Genomic DNA, 27,462 nt, shown 5'->3' with positions numbered 1-27,462 from the left:
TTTCTTTAACATTTTATGTTAGTTGACTTTGCCTTTTGCATAGCAGTGTTAATGAATGGAACAACTGAAGAATTCTTTGACAGCCTGATATTTAGGGGTATATGGTCTCAGAGTATTTCAGAAAGATATGCTACCCAGGAGAAAATTAATGCTTTATAGGCATATCTTGCTGCCTATATTAGCAGAAATACAATATGGGCAAACTGGGGGGCCCAAATCCCCACTTGGACCCTGAGTGGAGCTAGAAATTTGGCCTAGCCAAAATGCCATCATGGACATTATGAGCCCATGTGTTTGTTTCCTCCCCATACTTTCTACACCTCTGCTGTCCTTCTGATGACCCTGGATACAGAACATCCCCAGCCTCTAGGGAGAAGCAGAGCAGGAGGGCAATGGAAAACCCCAGTCCCATGAAAATTTGGCATCAACCTTTTGATGCTTTCAATGGAAGTGGGCATGCATGAGGAAGATGGGGTTTGGGACTCCAAAAACTGCTGGACCCATGGTGGAGATGCTGCTGTTCTGCTTGGCCACCTCTCTGGATCAGAGCTTGGTGTGTGTGTGTGTGTGTGTGTGTGTGTGTGTGTGTGTGTGTGTGTAAAAATTATGGCAGGAATATGGAGAAAAGAGTACATCATCTTGAGACACCTAAAGCCTAATTTTTAGGGTACTTGCATTTTGTAGGTACACACATCATTACTACTCCAATGAGTTGGATAAATAAGTAGTAGTATCCTCAGTTCACTGGTAGGAAACTGAGATAGAGAGAGCATGACTTGTCTCGTGCCAGACAGAGAATCAGGAGTAGAGCTAGAACTAGAACACTGGACGTCTTGGCTCCCAAGACAGAGCACATTTATCATTGACTTACTGAGGGAATTGCTGAGCATCCATTGCTGTCATTCGCTTCAACTGCTGTTACATGTGTGCATGGCTTCTAAAACTGAAGACCCACTTGGGAATCCTGAAAATGAGTTGCACCCAATTTATGGTGAAAACGTTGGAAGCTTGTCAAGCATCCACAGGAATAGTGTGACAGAGTTAGGAATAGAGTTATCTTTGGTGGCATTCACATATCTTTTACCACCAAGACCATCCCTACTGGTGCTGCAATCTCTTGCTTTACAGAGACCTCAATTTCTAGTGTGAATAAGGAATTGATCCTCCAGATAACAGCTTCATTCACTGCACAAACTTCATTCATTTCCTGAGGATGTTATAGAAAGAGTTGTTTGTGGTCATGCATCATAAAGCATATGCACAAAGAGACGAATGTAAGGTTCACAGACACCCTTAAACACTTCATTTCCCAACTTTTGAGTGCTTAGTTTTGCAACTTGCATAATTTTTTAATACAGTTTTTGTATGTAATTTCTTAGGGTTCTTCTTTTAGAAAAAATCAAAACCAATTTGGTTAATTGGAACAATAGCACACCACTCCTTTCCAATCAATATGGGTCAAGAACAGGGTCTGAATTTTAAACCTGAAGCTACAGCATAAGTCCTTGCTTGAGCTAAAGGACTAACTTTATGAAATGCAACTCTAATAGAAAGGATGTATATAAGGCCAGCAAAAGGCACCTCTCTGACCTCATGACTATGCTGATGGAAAACTTCAAAGTCCTGCTGAAAGTCATGGATGTGTAAGAACTTTTCCAAATAAAAAGCAGGAAGAACACTGTTGCTCGTAAATAAACACAACTATTACAAAGGATGAATATAAGCAAACAATACAGATATGCAGGGGCAAGATTAGAAAGTCAAAGGCACAAAATGAGCTCAAACTAGCTACAGACATAATGAGTAACAGGAAGACTTCCTATAAATATATAAGAAGCAAGAGGAAGACCAAGGACAGGGTAGGCCCATTGCTCCTTGAGGCAGGAGAAACAATAACAGGAAACTTGGAAATGGCAGAGGTGCTTAAAGACTTCTTTGTTTTGGTCTTCACCAAGAAGTCTGATGATATAGGAAGGCCTAACATAGTGAATGCTAGGGGGAATGCGGTAGGTTCAGAAGATAAAATAAACAAAGAACAAGTTAACAATTACTTAGAAAAGTTAAATGTCTGAGTAAATGCATCCTAGAATACACAAGGAACTAATAGAAGAGGTATCTGAGACTTTAGCTATCATCTTTAAAAAATCATGGGAGACAAAAAAGATTCCAGAAGACTGGAAAAGGGCAAATGTAGTGCCCATCTATAAAAAGGGAAATAAGAAAAACCCAGGAAACTATAAACCAGTCAGTTTAACTTCTCTACCAGGAAAGATAATGGAGCAAATAATTAAGGAATTCATTTGCAAATATCTGGAAGAAAATAAGGTGATAGGTAACAGCCAGCATGGATTTGTAAAGAACAAAGCATGTCAAACTAATCTGATAACTTTCTTTGATAGGATAGAAAGTTTTATCGATAAGAGAGAAGCAATGGATGTAGTATACTTAGACTTTAGTAAGACAATTGATACGGTCTCGCATTATTCTAGGATGAATTAACAGGAGTGTTGTGAGCAAGACACGAGAAGTCATTCGTCCACTCTACTCTGTGTTGATTAAGCCTCAGTTGGAGTATTGTGTGCAGTTCTGGGCATCACATTTCAAGAAAGATGTGGAGAAATTGGAGAAGGTCCAGAGAAGAGTAACAAGAATGATTAAAGGTCTACCGAACATGAGCTGAAAGAAGACTCATTAGGGAAGACTGAAAGAATTGGGCTTGTTTAGTTTGGAAAGGAGAAGACTGAGGGGGGACATGATAGTGGTTTTCAAGTATCTAAAAGGGTGTCACAAGGTGGAGGGAGACAAATTGTTCTCCTTGGCCTCTGAGGATAGCACAAGAAGCAATGGGCTTAAACTGCAGCAAAGGAGGTTTAGGTTGGACATTAGGAAAAACTGTCAAGGTGGTTAAACACTGGAATAAATTGCATAGGGAGATTTTGGAACCTCCACTTCTGGAGCTATTGAAGAGCAGGTTGGATAGACAACTATCAGGGATGGTCTAGACCAGGGCTACTCAACTTTGGAATCCCCAGGGGGCCAGGATGATACTCATAACACATGCCGAGGGCTGCAACTTAAGTGTGGTTGTATATGCAAATATATGCAAATAGCTTCTTTCACACTGATGGGTATAATACAATGATTAAGGCAAGACTACACAATACACATGCCCCATTTAAGTCAATTCTGCTGATATTAATAAAATGCAATATTTACCCGATTTCCACCCATATGACAGCACTTTTAATGAGTAATGACAGTCGAGGAATTTTACTACTAAAATGAATATCAACAGAAGACCATTATATTGACTACTTTTTTGTTTTGGTTCCCACCCACAGGCTGTGTGTCGAGCCCTGCATAAACCCAAACCACTCCATGGGCTGCAAACAAATGCACTGTGGGGGCTGCGTGTTGAGTAGCTCTGGTCTAGGTGATGCTTGGTACTGCCGTGGGGCAGAGGACTGGACTCGATGACCTCTCAAGGTCCCTTCCAGTTCTAGTGTTCTATTATTCTGTGATTCTATGACATAGTAGGAATCACAGAGACTTGGTAAGATAATATGCATGACTAGATAATAGGTAGAGAAGGAAAGGATAGGCAGGGAAAAAGGAACGATATGTGGCTTCATATATTAAAATGTGTACACTTGGAATGATGTTGAGATGAAAATAGGAGACAGACTTTTTGAGAGTCTCTCAAGAATGATAAAAAGGGTAAGAAACAAGGGTGATGTCATTGTAAGATTCTAATACAGAACACCTTACCAGGAGATGAATGAGGCTTTTCAATTGGAAAATCCTGGACTGAAAAAATAATTCAAAACATAAGACTTGCTGGTGATGGGGGACCTCAGTTACTCAGATATCTGTTGAGAAAATAACACATCTGGGCACAGATTACCCATTTTTAAATTTATTGGAGAAAGATTTTTTTTTTAATTTCAGAAGGTGGAGAAAACTACTAGAGAGAGGCTGGTCTAGATTTAGGAGGAACTGGTTGGGAATTTGCAAGTGAAAAGCAGCTAAGGTGAAAGTGATCATGAAATGATAAAAGTTCATGATTCTAAGGAATGCTAGGAAGGAAAAAAGCAAAATGTAGACAATCGATTTCAAGAAGGCAGATGTTAGCAAACTCAGGGAGTTTATAGCTAAGATCCCATGAGAAGTAAGTCTAAGAGTAAAAACAGTTGAAGACATTTGGCAGTTTTTCAGAGAGACATTATTAAGGACACAAGAACAAACTATTCCACTAGACTGGAAAGATAGGACATATGTCAAGAGTCCTACAAAAATGGAAACTAGGTCAAATTACAAAGAAAGAATATAAACAAATAATACTAGTCATAGGGGAAAAATGGAAATGCCAACACATAAATGTGCTCAAACTAGCAGAGAAATAAAGGATAACAAGAAAACATTCTACAAATGCATTAAAAGCAAGAGCAAGATCCAGGACAAGGCAGACCCATTACTTAATGAAGAGGGAATAACAATAACAGAAAATGTGGCAATGTCAGAAGTACTTAATCATTTATTTGTTTTATTTTTCACAAAGAGGTTTAGTGGTGATTGGATGACTAACATACTGAATGCCAGGGCCGATGTGATAGGTTCAGAAGTTAAAATATGAAAATAATAATTGAATAATTACTTAGACAAGTTAGATGTCTTCAAGTCACCAGGGGCTGATGAAATGCATCTTAGAATACTCAAGGAGCTGATTGAAGAGGTATCTGAGTCATTAGCTATTATCTTTGAAAAGTAATGGAAAACAGGAGAGATTCCAGAAGACTGCAAATATAATGCCCATCTCTAAAAAGGAGTATCAGGACAATCCAGGGAATTATAGACCAATCAGTTTAACATCTGTACCAGGAAAGATAATGGAGCCAATCATCTAGAAGATAATAAGATGGTGAGCAACAGTCTGCATGGATTTGTCAATAACAAATCATGTCAAAGAAACTTAACAACTTTATTTGACTGGGTAACAAGCCTTTGGATGAGCAGATGTGTTATAGTGAGACTTTAAAAAGGGTTTAGATATAGTCTTGCAAGACCTTCTCATTAACAAACAAGGAAAATACAACTTAGATATAACAACTATAAGGTAGGTGCATAACTGGTTAGATAACAATTCTGGAAAGAGTCATTATCACTGGTTCACAGTCATGCTGGATGGGCATACTGTGTGGGATTCCATCAGGATCAGTTCTGGTCTGGTTCTGTTCAGTTTCTTCTTCAAAGATTTAGATAATGGCATAAAGATTACATGTATAAAGTTTGCAAATGATACCGAGCTGGAAGCGTTGGCCAATGCTTTTGGGGATAGGATTATAATTCAAAATGATCTGGAGAAATGATCTCTGGTAAATAGGATGAAATTCAATAATGACAAATGCAAAATATTCACTTAGGAAGGAACAGTCAAGACTTCTAGAGGTCACAGTGGACTGAAACTTAAATATGAGTAATCAGTGTAATACTGTTTCAGAAAAAGCAAACACAATTCTGGGATGTATTAGCAGCAGTATTGTAAGCAGGACACAAGAAGTATTTCTTCCGTTCTACTCCATGTTAATTAGTCCTCAACTAGGGTATTGTGTCCAGTTGTGTGTGCCACATTTCAGGAAAGATGTGGGCAAACTGGAAAGAATGCAGGGAAAAGCAATAAAAAGGATTAAAGGTCTAGAAAACATGATCTGTAAGGGAAGTTAGAAAGAATTGAATTGTTTATTCTAGAATAGGGAAGATGGAGAGCAGACATAACAGCTTTCAATTACCTAAAGGTTATTACAAGGAGGATGGAGAAAATATTCTCCTTAACCTCTGATGATAGGATTGCAGCAAGGAAGATTTAGGTTAGACATTAGGAAAAACTTCTTGTCAAGCTGCAAGGGAGGTTGTGTAATCTCCTCCATTAGAAACTTTTATGAGCACATTAGACAAACACCTGTTATGGGTGGAGTAGATGCGGTTTGGCCCTGCCATGAGTGCAGATGATGACTAGACTTCACTTTTTAATATTACTTCCAATTCTATGATTCTATTCTGATTTAATTATCAGCTTTCTTTCTTTCTTTCTTTCTTTCTTTCTTTCTTTCTTTCTTTCTTTCTTTCTTTCTTTCTTTCTTTCTTTCTTTCTTTCTTTCTTTCTTTCTTTCTTTCTTTCTTTCTTTCTTTCATCTGAAGAAATGAATTGTAGTTCACAACATTTATGCTTTAATACCCTTTAAAGTGCCACCAGACTCCTTGTTGTTTTTATTAAAAATATAGATGTACATCAGAATTCTAAGAGTTGTCTAGCACTCTTTTGCCACTGTGTACTATGAAAACAGAAAGGAGAGACTTTAGCAGAGTTTCTTCATGTTTCTCCATATATGACAGTACAATATTGCTCACTGTAAAATTGTTTAACATTGCAATGCATATGTAGTCCCCTTACTAAAGGGGCCTCTGGTTTATTCTGAAAAGATCCTGTGTGCTACAATCCAAACTACAATTCCCGTGAGCCCTTGGGAAAAAACAGGAAGGGAGGACTCTGGGGGGAGAGAGGACTGCTCTCCCCATGTGCTTGAAGAAAGAGGCCTAGCAGTCTGGGACTCTGCCTTGCAGTTTGGAACCAAAGGGGGAGCCAGGCTGCTGCCAAGGACATTGACCCAGTGTAGAGGCTGTTGGATGCAGCTACTGGATGCCTGTTGGAACTGGGAGTTAGCAGGCTGCTTCCTATAGGCACAGCATGAGGCAGTAAGTTTGGGCCTTGCTGGAAGAGGCTGCCTGGGACAGAGCTGCTGTTTAGCCTGGACCAAATCCTCACTACAGCTGCAACATCAGCGCACCAACACAAGCAAGTGTCTGGGACTGAGTCTAAGGGTGTGCACACTCTAGGGTGGAGTAACTGTTGTCTAGCTGTATAAGCTTCAGTTATTGTTATGTGTTTTGTTAATGCTATTCCTTGCTAATCTGTTAATCCCTGTTTAGTTAAGTTAAGTAAAGATTGTTTATTTTAAAGTATTCTATTAGATGTACAGGCAGTCCCCGGGTTACGTACAAGATAGGGACTGTAGGTTTGTTCTTAAGTTGAATCTGTATGTAAGTCGGAACTGGCATCCAGATTCAGACACTGCTGAAACTGACCGCCAGTTCTGACTTACATACAGAATCAACTTAAGAACCCCAAGCGTCCCCAAGTCAGCTGCTGCTGAAACTGATCAGCAGCTGATTCCAGGAAGCCTGGGGCAGAGCAACTCTGCCTCAGGCTTCCTGTAGTCAGCGCTGGTCAGTTTCAGCTGAAGCTGACTTGGGGACGCCTGGGGCAGAGCAGCCGGGGTGCTGCTGGGTTGCTCCAGTAGCGCCGCTCCTCGGCACTACTGGAGCAACCCAGCAGTACCCCATCTGCTCTGCCCCAGGTGTCCTGATTCAGCCGCTGCTGAAACTGACCAGCAGCGGCTGAATCAGGACCAGAGCAACTGGGGTGCTGCTGGGTTGCACCAGTAGCGCCCAGAGCGGCGCTGCGGGACCAACCGGCAGCACCCCAGCTGCTCTGCCACAGGCGTCCGGAGAAAAGCCTAGTCTGAAGGGGGGGGGGCGTACTAGCTGTGCCCCCCCCCACCCCAGCAGACCAGGAAGACTCGGGCGGCGGACCAAGATGCACCGTGGTCCCGCCGCCTGGGTCCTCCGTGGCTTTGCTCCCAGTCTCCCTGGTCTGCAAAGCGCGGGGAAGCCGGCGGCGGGGCAGTCCAGGCGCGCCTGGGGTGCCTCGCTGCCCGAAACCCCCCGCGGCTTTGCTCTGCGTCTTCCTGGTCTGCAGACCAGGGAGACGCAGAGCAAAGCTCCAGAGTACACAGGCGGCAGGACTGCGAGGTCCCGCAGTCCGTGTACTCTGGGGCAGCCCCGTTCGTAACTGCGGATCCGAAGTAAGTCGGATCCGCGTAAGTCGGGGACTGCCTGTATATGATTTGTAGTTGTTGTTTGGATCCATATTATAGCTGGAATGACTATGTTCCTGGAGGCTCTCAAGGCACACCAGTGAGTGTGTACAAGGCCAGCCAGGTGGAGGCACCACCATTTTATATTAATTGCCAGCAAGGGACTGCAGCAAGGGGGTGGATAGGGTTTTCCCCAACTAAACACCATTACCACTGGGGTGCTCAGGATTTCTTTTGGGTTAAAACACCAGGCGCCCAGGCACACCTGTGAAGTGGACCTGCTCCCCAGTAACCCGGGGAGGAAAAAGGGGGTTACACATATAACTAACCTTGGAAAGTTTAGATTTTTAGTGCTAAAAGATGGTAAATATGGATTTCTCTCTAAATAAAAAATAAAACATTTTCCATCAATGATAATCAAAATATGCAACATAAGAAAAATGCTCCTTGAAAACTTATTAGAGCTGAATTTAAGGACATTTACTTCATAGATATTTAGGAGTGTGGTGGATAGTTCATGTTCAAATTATTATAAGGCTTTAACTATTTAAATCTCAACATCAGTTATTGTTAAATAATTCTTTTCTCACCTATCCTGTTGCCTGATTCCCTCCATAATTTCCACTGTGAAAAATTAAATAAAAAGAAAAAAGAAAATGCTTAAAGTTCATAATTTTGGAAAACTGTGAAAATGTAAATTGATAAAAATTAAAAGACTAAAAATAAATATCAGTATAATCTGTTGAAATTCATAAAAAATATGAATTCTGCAAAATCCCACATCTAAAGCAAGACTTGGACTGTAGCAATGGATACCTTTAAAAACTGATTAGATATTGGTATAAAATACACTGTTAAATTGACAGATTATTCTGGCTAGACATCGTATCTCTCTTTGAGGCTCACTATATTTCAGTGTTTGGTGGGCTGATTCATGCAATGGATAGGATTTGATGGATCAGGCATGTACAGAAAGGCAAAGAAAAGATTTGATATTTTTGACAGTCACTTGTTGACAGCTTCCTTTTTTCCCATTCAAGGTGACTATACATAAAGCCTTCCTGGAACAGACAAGAAGTTGCACAATACCACCATCTGATGCAGACAGTTAAATTGCCCTTTCTAGGTAGTTACATATTGATTTGCTCTGATGGGTTTTGATCTCATTTTATCACTAGATTGTCAGATACCAGGAAACCACAATACAGTCAAAAAGCTTCCCCTTTTCAGCATCTCTACAATGATGTAATCAATATGATTAAATATAATGCAATGTGGAAAGCATCTCAGGAAATGCCTCTCCCCCTTATTTACATGTCATACGATTGCCTGATAAGAGTCCAATAATACATCTGTATATTTCTGCAGTCTACCCTTTCATTTCCAGTAGCAGAAAGCTTCAGGGCTACAGATAAAGTTCAGACAGTTTTATGGAAAGAAAATCTGGTCTAGGACATAGTGTAGACTAACCAAGGTCTCCATTTGTGTAAATTTTGTAAGGAAAAGCCATGCATGTTATTTTAGTTGAGAAGGGAAACTTTTCCGGGATTTATTGTTTTTTTTTTTCTTTAAAGGTGTCTAGGGTGCTACACTGGGACTTGGACTATTAGAATAAACCCCAGAGGAGATGAAATGGTTGGTGGAGGATAGGAGGGATATCTAAAATTGCATAATAAAATAGGTTATCACATGTGCAGTTTATATCATATATATAAATAAAGATGGTGACATCAGCCTTGCAAAATTCTTAAGAAAACTTACCAGAACAGATATGTCTTTCTTCCCTACACCACCCAGATAACTACACAATTGTGCCCATAACCTCGGTTGCTCTCATTCACAAACACTCCCTTACTTTATCATTTCTTATTTGTATTTCAATAGTACCTAGCAACCTCAATCAGGGACCAAGAACTCATTGTGCTAGGAGCTTTACGAATATGTAAGAAAAAGGTATTGTCTGCCCTCAAGCATTTACAATCTAAATAAAATATCTGTCTTGCTAGGGTATGAGCCAGTGTTTGAAAAGGAAAGTGAGTTGAGCAACAATTGATTTGCCTTCTGCTTTCCTCTTTTTTCTTCTATATTTTTTCTTGTGTCTTATTTGATAGGTTTGTTTGGGGTTTCTGTTATTTTTCATGAGTGACATAGCAAACTTTGTTCACAATCTTGCAAGCACAGCATATCTAATTACATATCTATCACCTCAACATTGCAGTAACTGATCATCTCATGCTATTTCATATATTTATCCCCACAACATCCTGTAAAGTGGGGAAGCACTATTATATCCATTGTACAGATGGGGAACCAAGGCACAGAGGGTATGTCTACACTACAGCGCTAATTCGAACTAAGCTAATTCGAACTAATGGATCCAGACTAAAAAACTAGTTCGAATTAGCATTTTGCTAATTCGAACTAGCATGTCCACATTAAGTGGACCCTGAACCGGGGTTAAGGATGGCTGGAAGCAGTGCTGGCAGGGCATCAGATGAGGACTTAGAGCGTGGAGCTGCTGCCTCAGGCTAGCCGAGGGCTGTGCTTAAAGGGACCCAACCCCCACCCCGGACAGACAGTTCTCAGAGGTGACCCGCTTGCAAAGCAGTCCTGGCTTGGAGTGCCCTGAGTGCCCACATTGGGCACATCACAGCACTCAGCCATCAAACCGGCTGCACTTGCCGCAGGCTGCCATCTGGGGAGAGGTGGCAATTGGGGGGCTGCAGGAGAGCTTCCACCCCGCAGAGCCAGCCCAGTCCTCCCCATCGGGGACTCGTACTCCATTCCTCCCTCACCTCCTTCCACTTACCCTTCCCTAGCCCCCCTTCCTGATGTACAAAATAAAGAAAACGTATGGTCAAAAATAGAGTCTCTCTTTATTGAACAAAACTGAGGGAGACTGGGAAAAGGAGGTGGGAGAGGGGAAGAGAGAGGGTGGGAGAGGGGAGGGCAACTAAAATGATCAGAGGTTTGGAACAGGTCCCATATGAAGAGAGGCTAAAGAGACTGGGACTTTTCAGTTTAGAAAAGAGGAGACTGAAGGGGGGATAGGATAGAGGTCTATAAAAGCATGAGTGGGGTGGAGAGAGTGCATCAAGAAAAGTTCTTCATTAGTTCCCATAATAGAAGGACTAGAGGACACCAAAGGAAAGGAATGGGTAGCAGGCTTCAAACTAGTAACAGAAAGTTGTTCTTCCCAAAGCAAAGAGTCAACCTGTGGAACTCCTTGCTGCAGGAGGCTGTGAAGGCTAGAACTAGAACAGAGTTTAAAGAGAAGTGAGATAAAGTGATGGAGGTTGGGTCCATGGAGTGGTATTAGCCAGGGGGTAGGAGTGGTGTCCCTGCCTGAAGTTTGTGGAAGCTGGAGAGGGATGGCACGAGACAAATGGTTTGGTCACTGTCTTCGGTCCATCTCCTCCAGGGTCCCTAGGGTTGGCCACTGTCGGCAGACAGGCTACTGGGCTAGATGGACCTTTGGTCTGACCCAGTACGGCCATTGTATGCTCAGGGCTCAGGGTTGGGGGTCTCAGTGGACCACCTTGATTTTCATGCACACCTGCTCCTGGGTGGCCAGGCTGGCAGCTCTCCTGCCCTAGACGGCCACTTTCCTGTGCCTAGTGCGGAGGTCGTGGACGAGGTCCACGATGTCCGCACTAGCCCAGGCGGGTGCCCGCCTCTTGCGGTCCCGGGCAAGCTCCCGGGAGCCGCCAGCCTGGTCCCGGGAAGAGGGGGAGTGCTGGGGGGGCATCAGGTGGCTGGATCGAGCCGTGCCAGGTGCAGGGTCCTTTAAGGGGTCCGGGGCCGGGAGGGGGGCAGATGAGTTTCCCTGGTGTTGGCCAGAGTGGCCACCAGGGAAAGCTGGGGAGGGTTAGCCTCTCACTAGTTCGAATTAAGGGGCTACACAGCCCTTAATTCGAACTAGTAAGTTTGAACTAGGCTTAGTCCTCGTACAATGAGGTTTACCTAGTTCAAACTAAGCGCTCCACTAGTTCGAATTAAGTTTGAAATAGCGGAGCGCCAGTGTAGCGCCTATCAAAGTTAATTCGAACTAACGTCTGTTAGTTCGAATTAACTTTGTAGTGTAGACATACCCAGAGAGACTAAACTACTTGCCCAAGGTTTCCTAGGAAGTATGTGGCAGAGAGGGAAATTGAAACTTTTTATCCCTAATTCTAGTCTGATTCCCTAACCATTGGCCATGCTTAACTTTATGCAAAATTTGGTTTTAGGAAAAAAGGCTATTTTTCAATTCAAAATAATTACTTATAAAATGTTGACAACTTTTGTGTTGAAAAGATGTTATTGGATGTACCGCATATTAGGTAAAACATGAATTTTCACAAAGAAGTCTTCATGAGAATGGATTGTGTTTTAAAATATTTATACATTTTAAAATTATACGCCTGATAAATGTGCGACATTGGTGTTGGAACAAGTGAATGTGCTGGAACATTGCTAACCCAAATCAAGGATAGAAATAGACAACTTCTAGGGAACTCACATCTACAGAGAGAACTGAAGGTACATATGAGTTTAAAAACAGGTATGTTTGGAGTGAGGCTCAATCACAAAGTTTAAAGCCAGATTGCACCAGTAGATCATGAAGTTTAACCTCTTGTGTATCAGGGACCATGTACACCACACAGCACTTGCTATTCAAGGTCTCTCTCTCTCTCTCTCTCTCACACACACACACACACACACACACCAGTGAACAGTTTCAGCTGTAGATTGTTATCTCTTACTATACAGTGAAGCAAATTAGAGTCTGAAAATTTTCCTTTACATCAAGTCCAACAACCATTATGTGTCAGGATGAATCTACAGTTGAAGCTGTGGCCAGACTGGACTGGAGCAAACTACAGGAGCTCCAGAGCATATTTCACAGGGGGTATGTCTACACTACCCTCCTAGTTCGAACTAGGAGGGTAATGTATGCATACCGCACTTGCTAATGAAGCCCGGGATTTGAATTTCCCGGGCTTCATTAGCATAAGCGGGGAGCCGCCATTTTTAAATCCCCGCTGCTTCGAACCCCGTGTAGCGCGGCTACACGGGGCTCGAACTAGGTAGTTCGGACTAGGGTGCCTATTCCGAACTACCGGTACACCTCGTTTCACGAGGAGTAACGGTAGTTCGGAATAGAACCCTAGTCCGAACTACCTAGTTCGAGCCCCGTGTAGCCGCGCTACACGGGGTTCGAAGCAGCGGGGATTTAAAAATGGCGGCTCCCCGCTTATGCTAATGAAGCCCGGGAAATTCAAATCCCGGGCTTCATTAGCAAGTGCGGTATGCATACATTACCCTGCTAGTTCGAACTAGCGGGGTAGTGTAGACATACCCAGGTATCCATCCCAAGAAAGGGTGACACTGATTTTGCAGAGCTATGGTAGATACAAGGGAGAATGTACCTTATTTTAAAACTGATTCCTGAAGTGCAATCGATGGTCACTCAGGATAAACAATGTAGATATTACTGGTCAGGCTATAGATCATGAATTGAAATCCAACAATGAAGTGAAAAAGAGATCTTTAAAAAACAATGTTCTGACAAAATTGGAAAAAAAAGATTAATTTTGTTTTGGGGGTTAGGGGAAGGCATTTCAAAATTCTGTGTGACTAATTGAAGTTGCTTGTCAGTGCAGCACTTCTGGTGGTACTAGCCAGCCAGCACTATGTCCTCCCCTCACTGCCAGCAGCCTTTCTCTTCTGATCTGTCCGGGGCTCCCTGCTTCAGCTCTGTGGCTGAAATCTGATGGGAGTGATGATGCTGTCAGTGACTGTGTTCTATCTGTGTGCTGCTCAGCATATTAATAGAGAATACAGTCTGGAGAATAATAATTGTTTTCTTAATGAAACCAAAAGGAATTATGGAAATGATGTGAAGGAAAATTTCCAGACTCTAATCTGCTTTGCTGTATAGTAAGAGAAAACAATCTACAACTGAATTCAGCATGAAAAAAAGATAAAAATGCAGAAACGATTCACATGTGTGTGTGCGTGTGTGTGTGAGAGAGAGAGAGAGAGACAGACAGACAGACAGACAGACAGACAGACCTTGAATAGCAGCAGTACTGGAGGGTTAATAACCTCATGAATGTTTTGCTTGGTTTTCTCTAGTTTTCTCTGCCTTGTCTCTCCCATTTGTCTTGTGCTGAGTATTATTTACTTGTGGATCTCTGAAAGCTAACAAGTGTAAAGACCCAAAGAACAGAATGGGTCTGTTTGAACATCTGTTGCAAAATAAAGTTCATTGTTCAGGGGGTTAAGATATTCTTTTTAACAAGGGGACACATCCAGATATCGTGAATCAAAATGACTGGCTAACTGAATTGGGGAGAAAAGGTTTCTCTTAGCCAGGGATTCAAGGTAAGTATTGGTTGGGTTGATATTTTTATTTTCAGATAAAGTGAAGCCTGATTCATCTGTTGCCATGAAAGTTGTTTAGGTCAGGTCACTCATAGTTCCTGATGGTTTTGATCAACATTTTGAATGACATTTACACCTACAACGGAAAAGAAGAAGCAATTCTGGTTTAAAAAGCTAAATATTTTTTTATTAGACTGCCCAGCTTATAATAGATTTTATGGGATGATCTTAATTGCACAGTTGATGAAGGTTCTAATAGAAATAATAAAAAATAACCTCTCCCAATATCCATTGTGAAAGTGTCTTTTATTTTACAAGCCAATGTCCTTGATCTATGTAGGTATTGTAAGTTTCTTGCCGAGACAAGATATATGTCTGCGGGGTTCTGCCGGGGTCTGTTTTAGGACCGGTTCTGTTCAATACCTTCATCAACAATTTAAATATCAGCATAGAGAGTACGCTTATTAAGTTTGCAGATGATATCAAACTGGGAGGGGTTGCAACTGCTTTGGAGGATAGAATCATAATTCAAAATGATCTGGACAAATTGGAGAAATGGTCTGAGGTAAACAGGATGAAGTTTAATAAGGACAAATGCAAAGTGCTCCACTAAGGAAGGAACAATCAGTTTCACACATACAGAATGGGAAGTGACTATCTAGGAAGGAGTACAGCAGAAAGGGATCAAGGGCTATAGTGGACAACAAGCTAAATATGAGTCAACAGTGTGACGCTGTTGCAAAAAAAGCCAACATGATTCTAGGATGCATTACCAGGTGTGTTGTGAGCAAGACACAAGAAGCCATTCTTCCACTCTCACACTGATTAGGCCTCATTTGGAGTATTGTGTCCAGTTCTGGGCACCATATTTCAAGAAAGACGTGGAGAAATTGGAGAGGGTCCAGAGAAGAGCAACAAGAATGATTAAAGGTCTAGAGAACATGGCCTATGAAGGAAGACTGAAAGAACTGGGCTTGTTTAGTTTGGAAAAAAGAAGATTAAGAGGGGACATGATAGCAGTTTTCAGGTATCTAAAAGGGTGCCACAAGGAGGTGGGAGAAAAATTGTTCTTCCTGGCCTCTGAAGATAGAACAAGAATCAATGGGCTTAAACTGCAGCAAGGGAGGTTTAGGTTGGACATTAGGAAAAAGTTCCTAACTGTCAGGGTGTTAAACACTGGAATAAATTGCCCAGGGAAGATGTAGAATCTCCGTCTCTGGAGATATCTAAGAGCAAGTTAGATAAATATCTATCAGGGAGGTCTAGACAGTATTGGGTCCTGCCATGGGGTTGAACATCAAAACAATCTGTGTTCTTAATAAGAGTACACTTATGTTATGACTTTTTAAAAGTCACAAAAATGTATTGGTGATCGGAGTAACAGGGTGGCTTACCCCTAGACTGAGGATCCTGGAGCTAACCCATTGGAATAAGGAAAATCCCCAGGAAGGGTAACATGTGGCTGCAGTAAGGGGAGAGAGAGGGATAGAAAGGGGAAAAATGGAAATGAACATGAAAAGTCAGGATAAACTACAAATAGTCTGGTAGCACTTTAAAGACTAACAAAACAACAGACTAACTCAGCTTTCTCTCTGAAGCTTTTGAAAAGTCAGGAAATTGCAGGTATTAAGAAAGATTCCTGCAGGGATGACTGGACTACCAGAAGGTCTAGAAGGCAGCACCAGAAACCTGATACTCCAACCAGGTATGGCCTGGGAATAGCCTGGACAAGGCTAGATGGAAGAAGGCCTAGAAATAGGGTGATTTGGAGACGGCTGGAAGGGAACATGTTCCAGAAGGAAGACTTGGGTCATGCAGTTTTCCGTCAGACACCATGGAGAGGAAAACCCCAAGACTGATCTGACAAGAGGGTGAAACCAAGGCCATCCCTACCAATACGCAAATTACACAGGTGCGTGGGGCCCCAGGGCATTTGGGGGTACTACGCAGATGCCAGAATGCAGGGACAGCATTCCAACCATTCCTCGGCAGCTAGCCAGTCTGAACACACCTGCCCTCCAAGTGAGTGAGTGCATGCCGGGCTTGGGCTGGGTAAGGAGTTCCTCTCCACCTCCAGCAAGTGGAGGCCAGCCCCATATCCCACCTAACACTGAGTAGTAGCTCCTCCTGCAGGGAGTGGGGGTCTGCCACATCTTGGGGGAGGAAGGGAAAAAGGGTTGCTGACCCTTTTCGGCTGGCTGGCTACTGAGCGACTCACACTTGCACCTCAGCAGCCAGCCCTAGCAATGTGCTCTAAGTATTAACTCGGAAAGCAGATTCATGCCCACCACTGTGCAGCCCCCCCTCAGTGCTCCCTGCCCACCCACTTTTTCCTTGGTCTTCTCTGCTCCACCATCACCCTGTTCCCCTGACACATCCCCTGAATGCTTTGGGGATTGTTTTAATGTTTTCTCCTAGACGTGTTCTTTTTTTCTATAAGGCAATAGTGGGTGCTGAATAAAGTTCACATGAAATGCTTTTGGTAGCAATATGTGCAGCAGGTACATTGACTCTACCCCACATCATTAAAGAGTTAGTGACTGGAAAAACAGAAACAAATCAATCATTTTATACATTTTATATTCAATATGTCTCTGGCTACTTGTGAGCTCGAAATATTGACATCTGTTGTCAACAGACCTTTTGGACAGGGGAGTTCAAGCTGCACATGTTAGAGTTAGATTTCAGAGGCTTACTGAAATGGATTAATCTATTTGATATTCCTTTGGATTGGAAAAGAAAAAAAATAATGAACAGAAGATTATCAGCCACTTTAACATATTGCAGAGGTGAGATATATTATCTTGTTGAAATCCAGAGAGTTGCAGTGGTGGTGGCGGTGGGCAAGAGGAGAATTTACTCTCTGCAGAGGCTGAACATCAGACTGAAACACAGTAGCTTACTGAGAAAACTGCATAGTTCTCAGGTTTTTCCTAGATGTTGATGCTTCACCTCACCTTCTAGTTATTTCACTCTTTTAAATGAACAAATTGTTTAGAATTCAATAGAGAATAAGATCCTTTCTGTAGGTGTTTTTGACCACACTATAAGACTTCCATCCCTGTCATGGAATTCTATAGGGTGGTTAAAAATCTACTATAGAACTGATCTGATTGTCTATTCAATTCAATAGGCGTCAGAGAAAATTCTATAGTACCCTTGTTTGATCTCCCCAAATTATATGGGACTTCATATTAGTTTCAATGTCATTTCCTGTGCCCCCGTAGAGAAGCCAGGGATTGTGTTGTATCTATACTCTTGCTTATGAGTAGGTGGGAGGATCTGAGTTTTTGGGATATTTATCCTTCCCTGTAAGGGTATGTCTACACTGCGGGCTAAAGTTGAACTAAGGTTAGCAATTTCAGCTATGTTAATTGCATAGCTAAAGTCAAAGTACCTTAATTTGGCTTTTTGGTGCTGTCTACACTTCAGGAAGTCAAAGGAAAAAGACTCTTCCTTTGACTTCCCTTACTTCTAGTGAAATAAGGGTTACAGAAGTTGGAGTAATAAGCCAGTTATTTCAAAACAATTTTGAAATAACAGGCTTTATGTGTAGATGCATATTCTGTTATTTTGAATTAACACTGCTGTTTAGACATGCTCTAAAGCAGGGGTAGGCAAAAGGGCCTCCGTGGGCCAGATCCAGCCTGCCAAAAGGGTTGATACCGCTCGCGGAGGCCCTGCTACTTCCCCGCCCCCAGACCATTTAGGGTATTAGAGTTTCCTCCACCTTGCCAGGTGCACGTAGCTCTTTGAAGTGCCGTCCACTCCTGTCAGTACAGGCGGAGAGTTCACACGCTCTCCTATCCCCAAGTTTCCTCCGCCCTACCCCTGCGAGGAGCGCAAGGCACTTCAAAGTGCTGTGCACTCCTTGCAAGGTGGGACGAGGCTTTGCATACTGCTCTGCCCCAGGTCAATCAGAGCTTGCAGGTGGGAGAGCGCACAAAGTTTCCTCCACCCTGCTAGGAGCACACAGCACTTTTCTAAGTGCTGCACACTCCTCACAGGGTGGGGTTAGGGTGGAGGAAACTTCGTGTGCTCCTCCCACCCCCAGGCCAATCAAGGCTTGGGGGCAGGGGAGCACGTGAAGTCTCCTCCTGCCCTGCCAAGGGCACACGGCACTTCAAAGTGCTACATGTTCCCCTGGCAGGGCTGAGGAAACTTCATGTGCTTCTTTTGACCCCAGGTCCTAATAGGCCTGGGGGCAGGGGAGCATGCAATGTCTCTTCCTGCTCTGCCAGGAGCATGGGTACTTAGTGGGTAGGGGGGGCAAAAGAGCGCCCCCACCCTCAGTGGCCCCGCCGCTTCCATTTTAGGCTCCTTCCCGTCCAGGGCGGCCCAGAGCCACTCCAAAAATTTTGCTTTAAAGGACAAAAGAGATCTTGGGACCTATGGAATTTGTTAAGTGTGATTTGCAGTAAGTGCTTTTATTGTCCCCAGACTAACTCTTAAAATGATTGTCCCCCTCTTTTCTAATGGTATTTGTATTAGGGTTATTACAAGGAAATCTGTCTCAAGTATACATGTACAGGTTGAACCTCTCTAATCCGGCATTCTCTTGGTTCTGCAACATCTGTGGTCCAGCATGATTTCAGTTAGCTGGATGTCTACTTATTATGGCCAAGTTTTCTGGGGTCCCATAAAGTTAGTTTACAGCCACCAGACCTGGCTCAGGGTTCTGTGCTGTTATTTAGCTCTATTTTACCCCCAAATGTCTTCTAAGAGCCCATTAAGCAGTTCAAGGGTTGGTAATGCTGCTATTAACTTCCTGTGGTTTTGCAAATTTCACTGGTTCTGCATCAGTGCCGGACGAGGGAAGTTCAACATAGAGCAGGGTAAACAACTCGTAGTGAACAATTAATTCACTTTTTGTAGTTTAAGAATTGTCAGATTCTAAATTCTTTGGGGCAAAAGTTATCTCTATATATGTGATAGAATACTACCTGCTGCAATGTGGCCAAGATCTCAGCATCAGTCTCTAGGCACTACCATAATATAATAGAAATGAAGAGTACAGAGAAGTGTATGGTTCATGTGTCCTGCCTTTGATCCTTTCAAGAGCAAAGAATGGGAAGCTCAGAAGAGAAAGTGAGGGAGGAGTGGGTGTAGAGAATTTTAGGACATGTAAAACTTTTTTTTTTTTTTTTTTTTTTTTTTTGTACATTGACAAGCATTGCATCTGGCTCCATATGTAGATCACAGACTGAAAAAACCTTGAATCCTTTTCTGAGTAAGGGTGTGAAAAAGAGGAGAGAGAGAGAGATGACAGATATATTTGTTGTTATGCAGATTTGCATTCAATTTTCTCTTGTCACATTGATGAAAAACAATTGCAGGTGGCAGATGTGTCCTGCTTTTGAAAGATACACTAAAAACTGTGTTTTCTATGTGGTTAATTTACACAGTGCCCTGCTTTTGGCCAATTGTATTAAATATCTCATCTATGTATCCTTTTCAACAATATTTCCTGTATATGCATCATGTAAAGTGAGTGTACTCTTCTTTTTTATCACACATCACCGTTCTCCAATGTCATTGTCAAAAGAAATATAAGAAAAATAGCTGGCAGGGCATGCATGGTCTGATAGCACACTGTTATCTTATTTAATAACCTCAGCACTAAGCTTCAGGACAGGGTAATTTGGGTAACTGTTGTGTTTTTGCTTGTGTCTAACCATCAGGTGGATGGTCAAATCTCTGTAATAACTTGGGATTCCCCTTCTGTATTAATCTTAAAAGTGTTCTATTAATAAGTATATTTCCTGGTTACTAACGCGTACAATGAACGAGAGGTTCTCATAGCTTTGAAGTAGCAAGTGGTTGGCACGAACCAAGAATATATGATTAAGACTCGTGCCTTTGGTAGGAGAAAAATACTAAGATGGATTCTTTGTGCATCTCTTGTAGAGGCAAACTACAGTATTATACAGAAATACCGGAATAAGTTATGCATTTTGACTGGGGCCATTTTGAATACAGAGGATGTAGTGAATGCTCTTGATTTGTCACAGAATGGTGGATACAAGGATTCATATGCATGTGTGATGTTTTTAGGAGTGACATATATTCATTGCTGTCCAGTCAGCTTGTGTGCAGAGATGTGCGTGACTATATTTTGCTTTAGTGTAGCAGTTGAGCCAATGATTTCAGTTTTCTGTTCGTTTATTTTGAGATGTTATGATTAACCTCCATATTGGGTCAAATGTAAACGTTGTAGGCCAAGTAGAGCTAGTTTGTAGGATTATAAGCATATAAGATTGATCAGTAGTTATAAGGGATAATTGTGTATTTAGTATCTAAGTAAAGGAGGGCTGAAACAGGGCACCTATAGGTTGTCTGTGAGATATTAATGTGACGTAGTGGGGGGTACCTTGCTGGTTGCTATGCTGGGCAGTGGGTTGTGAGTGACCTCCACTGGCTGCTGTCTGCAGCACGGCCCAGCAGGGCAGGGGATGAGTCATTATGCAAAGGGGGCTTCGAACCTGTCTGACCAGTGATCTCCCAGGGAGCGGAACAATGGGAAGAAGGAGGGTGGAGCCCTGACTGGGGGAAGGGCTGGGGATGAGTTAGTTTCTGTCTGGGAGCATGGAGGAGAGAGCCTAGGGAAAGGGGCTGGGATTTAGTGGCCCAGGCTCCCCCATCTCAAGGGGGGCTGAGGCATCCTAGGCCTGCCCTGTAACCAGATTACATCTGTGCTGTGCTGTATCCTGGAGAAGCAATAAACTCCCTCCATTCTACTGGCTGGTAGAGTCTGTCCGTGCCATTACGGGGGTGCAGGAGATGGGAAAAACCCAACGCGCCGTCACAATTAATTTAGTTATTTTAGGCCTGAGAGGTAAGAAATGTGACATAAGTGAATGACTAAAGAATAACCTGATTCCATAAGATTATGGTAAAAGAAGTACCAAGGAGCAATATTGACAAAAATTAACAGTAAGAGTTGGGTTTTTTTTTCTTTTGATATGTCTAGTGTTTACATTTTTCTAACATATACCATAACTGCAGGGTGCACTATGTGTGCAAACGCTAATGAGGTCTAGTAAGAATCACATTATAAAAAGAAGGTGCCCAGATTAGGGAAACTGAATTTCCTTGGGGATACTCCCGCAGAAACCGTCTCTTTACTGATGATCAAGGTCATTATCCTTGGAGTTTATGTTCTCAGAGACTCAGATGACTTACATTCCATGGAATTGAAACTATAGCTGAACCCATGGTGGTATAACACCACATTACAAAATACACTTTTAAAAAAGGCTACACAGTGAACAATAGAGAAGAGTCCATATGCACATGTGCGTACACAGACACACTGAGGAGAGAGCCTGGGAAATGGTGCTATCCTGTGAATGCTGCAACTGCCACTGGGGTTAGGGCATGATCAGAACAACTACCACCAGCTCTTCCATGTGCTCATGGATATTGCTGCTTTTATTTTATTATTCTTCCTGCCTCACTGTAAAATTCTCCCTCCTTGCCTTTCCAACGCTAAAGTCACAGATGGTTTTTAGGAGATGGCCGTGGAAGCACTTCTAATGTGACTACTTGGCAAACACACCATTATTCATAGCACATTTTCTCTTTGCAAGCCTTTATGTGAACACTGTATCATCACTTTAAAAAAAGAAGTGGCATGAGAATCTGGGCCTGACCTATGAGTTTCAAGGGAATCCCAATAATTGAGATTCCATGAGCTACATATAAGTTACTGTAGAACACGATGCAAGTGTGTTAGGAAGTGATGACACAAAACTGGTGTTGGTGCTTTATTAAAAGAAGATGAGGATCCGCAGGTATAAGTCAATTTGAATGTTAGGTGAAACAAAAGCATAATGCCCAGCTACGTGTATTGTGACCATGCATATTAAATATCAATATCTTCTATATAGGCAGGCCAGCAGAAGGAGGGGAAACAAAGGGGGGAAAATGCCCTTTGTGGCAATTCTCAAGGGCTCTCGTCTCCCAAGTTCAAAGCCCTGGGTCCTTTAAATTGCTGTCTGAGCACTGCGGAGCATGCTTCAGGCAGCTCTCAGGGCTATGGGGAGCTGAGTGATGTGCTCTGGGTGGCGTTGAGAACTGGCTTTCACCAGTTCCACCCCTTCTGTCAGAGGCCTCGCCCCTTTTGGGAGTGTGGAGCCCAGAGGCCCACCATGGTGTTGGCTCCCCTGTTCATATGCAAGCAAGTAGCTCAGACCAGTTATCCCGTTCCTAATAACACATTGTATGGCATAGACACAATACACTAATGTATTTCTACGTTACTCTGAATCCACTATAGAAAAAAAATAAATGTTAATTTTTGTCAACCATCTGATATTTTAACTACACTTGCAAAAGTAAGAGCTTCTAAATTAATTTCATTCTCTTTCTAGTACAACATTATTTTGTCACTCTAAGAGTCTTTCACTCTGCATCTGCCCATATTACAGAAGGGCAGGGTAGGAATTCTTGTTCCCCCCACTAGTTTCCCTGAGTCGCAGAAAAAGTGTTCTCTTCTGACATGTAATACCAATATACCACCAGTTTCAGTTAAAAAACACTATAGTGAGACTTAGGGTTTCCTCAAAAAAAAAAAAAATCTTGCTGTAAGAATCATTTAAAAAAATCCCTTAGCTGAATTTCTGGTTTGTCACACTTTGGGCCTGCTACCATTGTTATGATAATATAACTGACATGGAATTTGTTCTGGTTTATACTGGTGTGGGGGCAGAAATTGTTGTTATTATGTACATGAACAGATCATGAAACAATCTCCGCTCTTAAGACTAAGGCATAACATGGTTGGTGAGTGTCTTTATTGGTCCAATACTGCATTCCTGGAAGTCAGTGGGAATTTTGGGCATTTCAAGAATGTGCAACAGGAAAAGGTGGATATACTATGTGCTGTAGAGTCAACAAAATTGTCCATTCCTTCTTCTTCTTCTTCTTCTTTTTTTTTGAAAGAAAGAGAAAGCATGAAAGAGAGAGTGAGTAAGAAAGAATTAGGATACATCTACACATTGCACGGCTATTTTGGGACACCAGAGATATCCTGAAATACCTATCCTGTGTTTACACAAGCCGCCCGTTATTTCAAAATATTTTTCGAAATAATGGGCATGCTATTTCGAAATCCCGGTAAACCTCGTTGCACAAGGATTAATGGAAGGCTTGAAATAGCATGTTACTTTGAAATTTGGTGGTATGTAGATGTGCCAAATTTCAAAATAATTTCAAAATAAGCTATTTTGAAATAGATTCATAGTGCAAATTGTGTATCGTATTTAGCATGTAGGGTGCTGTAGACACACCCTTAGAGATAAAGAGAGAGAGAGGAAGATCTAGATTCTGATCTCAGTTATTCCAAATGTATACTGGCATAAGTCTTCTGAAGTCAAACTACTTTACTTTTGGCTTCATACCTATGTGACTGCCGTCAGAATTTGCTGCCGTTTCCTACTTACTGATTTTCTAAATGATTTTCCAAAACAGAGATTTGCAAAAAAAAAAAAGGAACAGCAGAGCAGCTGCTGAAGTTCAGCAGAGGCTGCAAATCTGAGATTCGTTAATGTAAGTGTCACCAGGAAAGGCAAGAGGCCAACTTGGAGTCACAAAGATGCAGTTAGAATTCAAGGGTGCTGTGGGAGCTAACAGCTGGAAGAGGAGTTACTGTTTTTCACACCGTTAAGTAAAGATTTGTGTTTGTTTGCTGGAAAAAACCTAAAGCTCTTTTGTTTTTTCAACCGTCATTTTTAATAATGTGATGTCTCCTGTGCATGGATATAATTTTCATTATTAATTAATGAAATGTTGTGTGCATCTAGTGGAAAATACATCTCTGCATAATATCACAAAAAGATTGGTTTCTCTATAACACCCAGTCTTCCAGTTCTCTCTCGTAATATTTATTCTTGACAACTAAATACAGATTTTAAATGATACAGAGATTGAAACACTCCCACAAATGCATGCTTGTGTAACCAGAAATTAATAATATTTAGGCTGAAGTGCTCCCCTTGTCTCACGACACTACTCCATTTCTACCTCCGAGTTCCTAACCCTTTCAAACTACAGTACATTATATGTGCTTTTCTTGAATGCTAAAGAGAAAAGACTGATGTAAGACATCAACAAGAATTGTGAAAAATGCCACTTGTCAGATATGTCAACCCGATGTGGTCTTTTAAGTACAAAGCTTACCTTGCCCACATACTGTGTATCTGGACCTGTGTACTCCTCCAGCAAGAAAAACTGATTCCACATCCAGCCACGTTTGGTGCGGTGCAGGGTTTTCCCATCACTCTGTGCCAACCCCAGTATCCTTCCATTTTGTAAATACTTGGTAGTCCTTTTGGGAAGTGGTGTCATGTGAACCATATGAAACATACAGGTCCAGATCAGAAATGGAAAGCAGTAGCAAGTCCTCATTGTTTGCAGCTTTCAAACGGATGCCGCTGTGCTCAAAGTCTTTCCTCTTCCACCAGAACAAAACTCTTCGAAGGTTGTATTCCACTTTCAAAGGACCTGTGAAATGGACAAAATTTCTGGGTGAACTGTAATCATCTCTAGTTCAATATAGTCAAAGTATATTTACAGTCTAGTGATTAAAAGTACATTACTCACTTACATGTTGTATTTGACACAGCCGTGCTTGCAAATCAGAAAACTGCATACATGAGAGGCCGGCATTATAAACAGGCTGATCTATTGTAAAACTACTGGATTTTAGTTTGTTACTGAGGTAATTACACATACAAAATTAATTAATCCAATTTTAAAACCAAGCTCTTGAAGTCTTCTCCCTCCTCCTCTCTCTCCCCTTTTCCCCAGATATATGATTTCATGCACAAATAATTATTTAATCAAGGTTTCTTGATTTTAAAACTTAATCAGGCTCTGTAATTTACGTATAAAGTTTAGCTGGGTTCTAAATCACAGACCCAGTCCTTAGATGCCAGTATATGCGGTAGGAAGATCCATAGAGAGAAATATTTCAATTTACTCTATCACATGGCTCAATTTAGCTTTGCCCTTACCTGCTATTATCCCCACTTTGCCCCCTATATGGTGGTTACAGAGACACTAAGATCTGTAGTGCACAGAGTTGTATGCCTCTTCTGTAGTCACCACCTAAAACCTGCCTGTGCTTATTCAGTGGAACTGTATTAGTTCCTCTGCCAAGAGACCTACTGTGATATAGAGCTGCATATAGGATTTACTCATAGGCACCTACATGAAGCAAAGGGCTTCCTTCAGATCCCCTGAACTGGGATGAATTATAATTATTGAATGGATTCTGTAATATCACTACACATGAAAATCACAGTGGCATCATTCTGCATTTGGAGTTCTCCTTTAGATACCTCATGACCTTGTTCTCTTCTATAAGCTGGTTTTCCTGCAGCTACATGGCTTTTATTCTTGCATTATGGGAGTTCCATGGCAATGATGCATCATAGGAGAAGTGGTCTGAGGACCAGGCCCACAAAGGAGAATGAGGAATCTACACTGCAGTGAGGCACAGTGGCAGGAAATCTGAACTAAAGTTCTGGTTTTCAGACTTTTGTTTTGTTTTGTTACAGAAAGCAGTTTTCACAAAAGAGTGGATTTAGTTAAAAAACAAACTCCTGACAACAAACACTGGAAAACATGGAGAGCTTAATCATTAGACATTAGACCTGATTCTTCGCCACATCTGGTTAGTGCAGATCCTTGTATCTGTGGGGAGTCCAGTGTAAGTCAATGAGCCTCTGCATGGGCACAAGGATCCTGAAGCAGGATCAAAGACTTCATGTATTTTAGTAACTTCAGTCAGTTTTATCTGAGAAGGAAGTGAAGGCTCGAAATATTTATCACTCTCTAACATCATGTTTTAAAAACAAAAAGAAAACATTTTAATAGGTGTCTAATTTATGCAGAAAATTATAGTTATGGTGCAGGAAAATTCTAATTTTCTTCATTTCTTTTTTCACTGAAGAATCAAAGCACACAGTAAATGAACTCTGATTTGCATAAAATCATGCATGTACATAGATCTTGGCATAAATTAGAGAACATGTTTTGTTTGAATTTTGTAGGTATATTCAATATCTCATTTTTCCCCTGTTAACCTCAGTATTTTCCTGTTGAGATCAGAGAACCATGGAAGAGCTCTACTCTGGCTAATTTAGCACCTGTAAATTCCCAACTAGTTAAGTGAAGAACATGTCCCCTAAGAGATAGTATTACCTTATAATTCAGGCTCACCTGACACAAATTTATTGCAGTATTTCCTTGTTTGTTTGTTTGTTTGTATGTAAAACTTAATTTCTTTTGTTCTGAGTGACAAACTCATCTAAGTTTAGTGTTATTTAGAAGCAACTATAAATTGTCTGAATTGTTTCAATGAAACTTTCTCATCAGAAAATCCCAGGTTGTTGAAATCACAAAATTTTGCAAGAAATATTTCATTTTAACAAAACTTTGATTGGGAAAGTTTCTGAGCTCCAGGATGCACTTTTTTTTTTGGAGGGGGGGGGTGATGAAAATAACATGAGCCAATGCATATGGCACTCACCATCTTAGATTCATCTATCTATTTGAAGTAGGGACTTGAACCTGAATCTCCCATGTCATAGCTGAGCTTCCCTAGGCAATTAGCTAGTCTGATGTGGGGGTCTTGTTTTTCCAAAAAAAACCCAAAACTGTTTTATTCTGCTATGAAACAAGACATTTATTGAAATCTCAAAAATGTTTTCAGGAAGGTCAAATTGTTTCCTATAAAGCTCCATGAACAATTCCAAATATTCTGCAATGAAAATATATATTTCATTATATCTTGTTTAAGCAACAAGAAAAACATACAATATTAAATTAGTTTCTGATTAGATTCCTCACAAAATCTACCGAATACATTTTACTTTATGTTATGTTGTACTTAAAAGGCTATTTGTTTTTCATTTGCTTGCAGTGCCATTGTAGAAGTATTAATCCGTAAACTTTAGGGAGACAAGAAGGGTGACAAAATATATTTTCCTTTTGAGCTAAATGGAGTTCTTCTTTCAGCTTTCCCAGACCCAAAAGAAGAATCTGTTTAGCTTGAAAGCTGTCCCAGAAAATGTCCAATAAAATACGTTACATCATCCATCTTGTCTTCCTATTTTTTCATGTCTTTGTTAAAATACTTTATTCATTTTCATGGAAT

At 41.5% G+C, this 27,462-nt stretch overlaps 1 protein-coding gene across 1 annotated transcript in view; it reads right to left on the bottom strand.

Moving 5' to 3' along the window:
* CDH9 (cadherin 9) overlaps positions 1-27,462 on the bottom strand; it is a 129,408-nt gene that overhangs the window by 64,362 nt on the left and 37,584 nt on the right. Inside the window, exon 2 of the mRNA XM_006115915.4 lies at positions 24,480-24,803. Within this exon, the coding sequence (XP_006115977.2) occupies positions 24,480-24,707 (228 nt within the window). The 5' untranslated portion in view covers positions 24,708-24,803. The remainder of the gene's footprint in view (positions 1-24,479; positions 24,804-27,462) is intronic.

This window comes from Pelodiscus sinensis, chromosome 2 (assembly GCF_049634645.1).
Source record: "Pelodiscus sinensis isolate JC-2024 chromosome 2, ASM4963464v1, whole genome shotgun sequence".
In the NCBI taxonomy this organism is placed as follows: domain Eukaryota; kingdom Metazoa; phylum Chordata; order Testudines; family Trionychidae; genus Pelodiscus; species Pelodiscus sinensis.
This window is presented reverse-complemented; position numbering and strand designations above follow the sequence as displayed.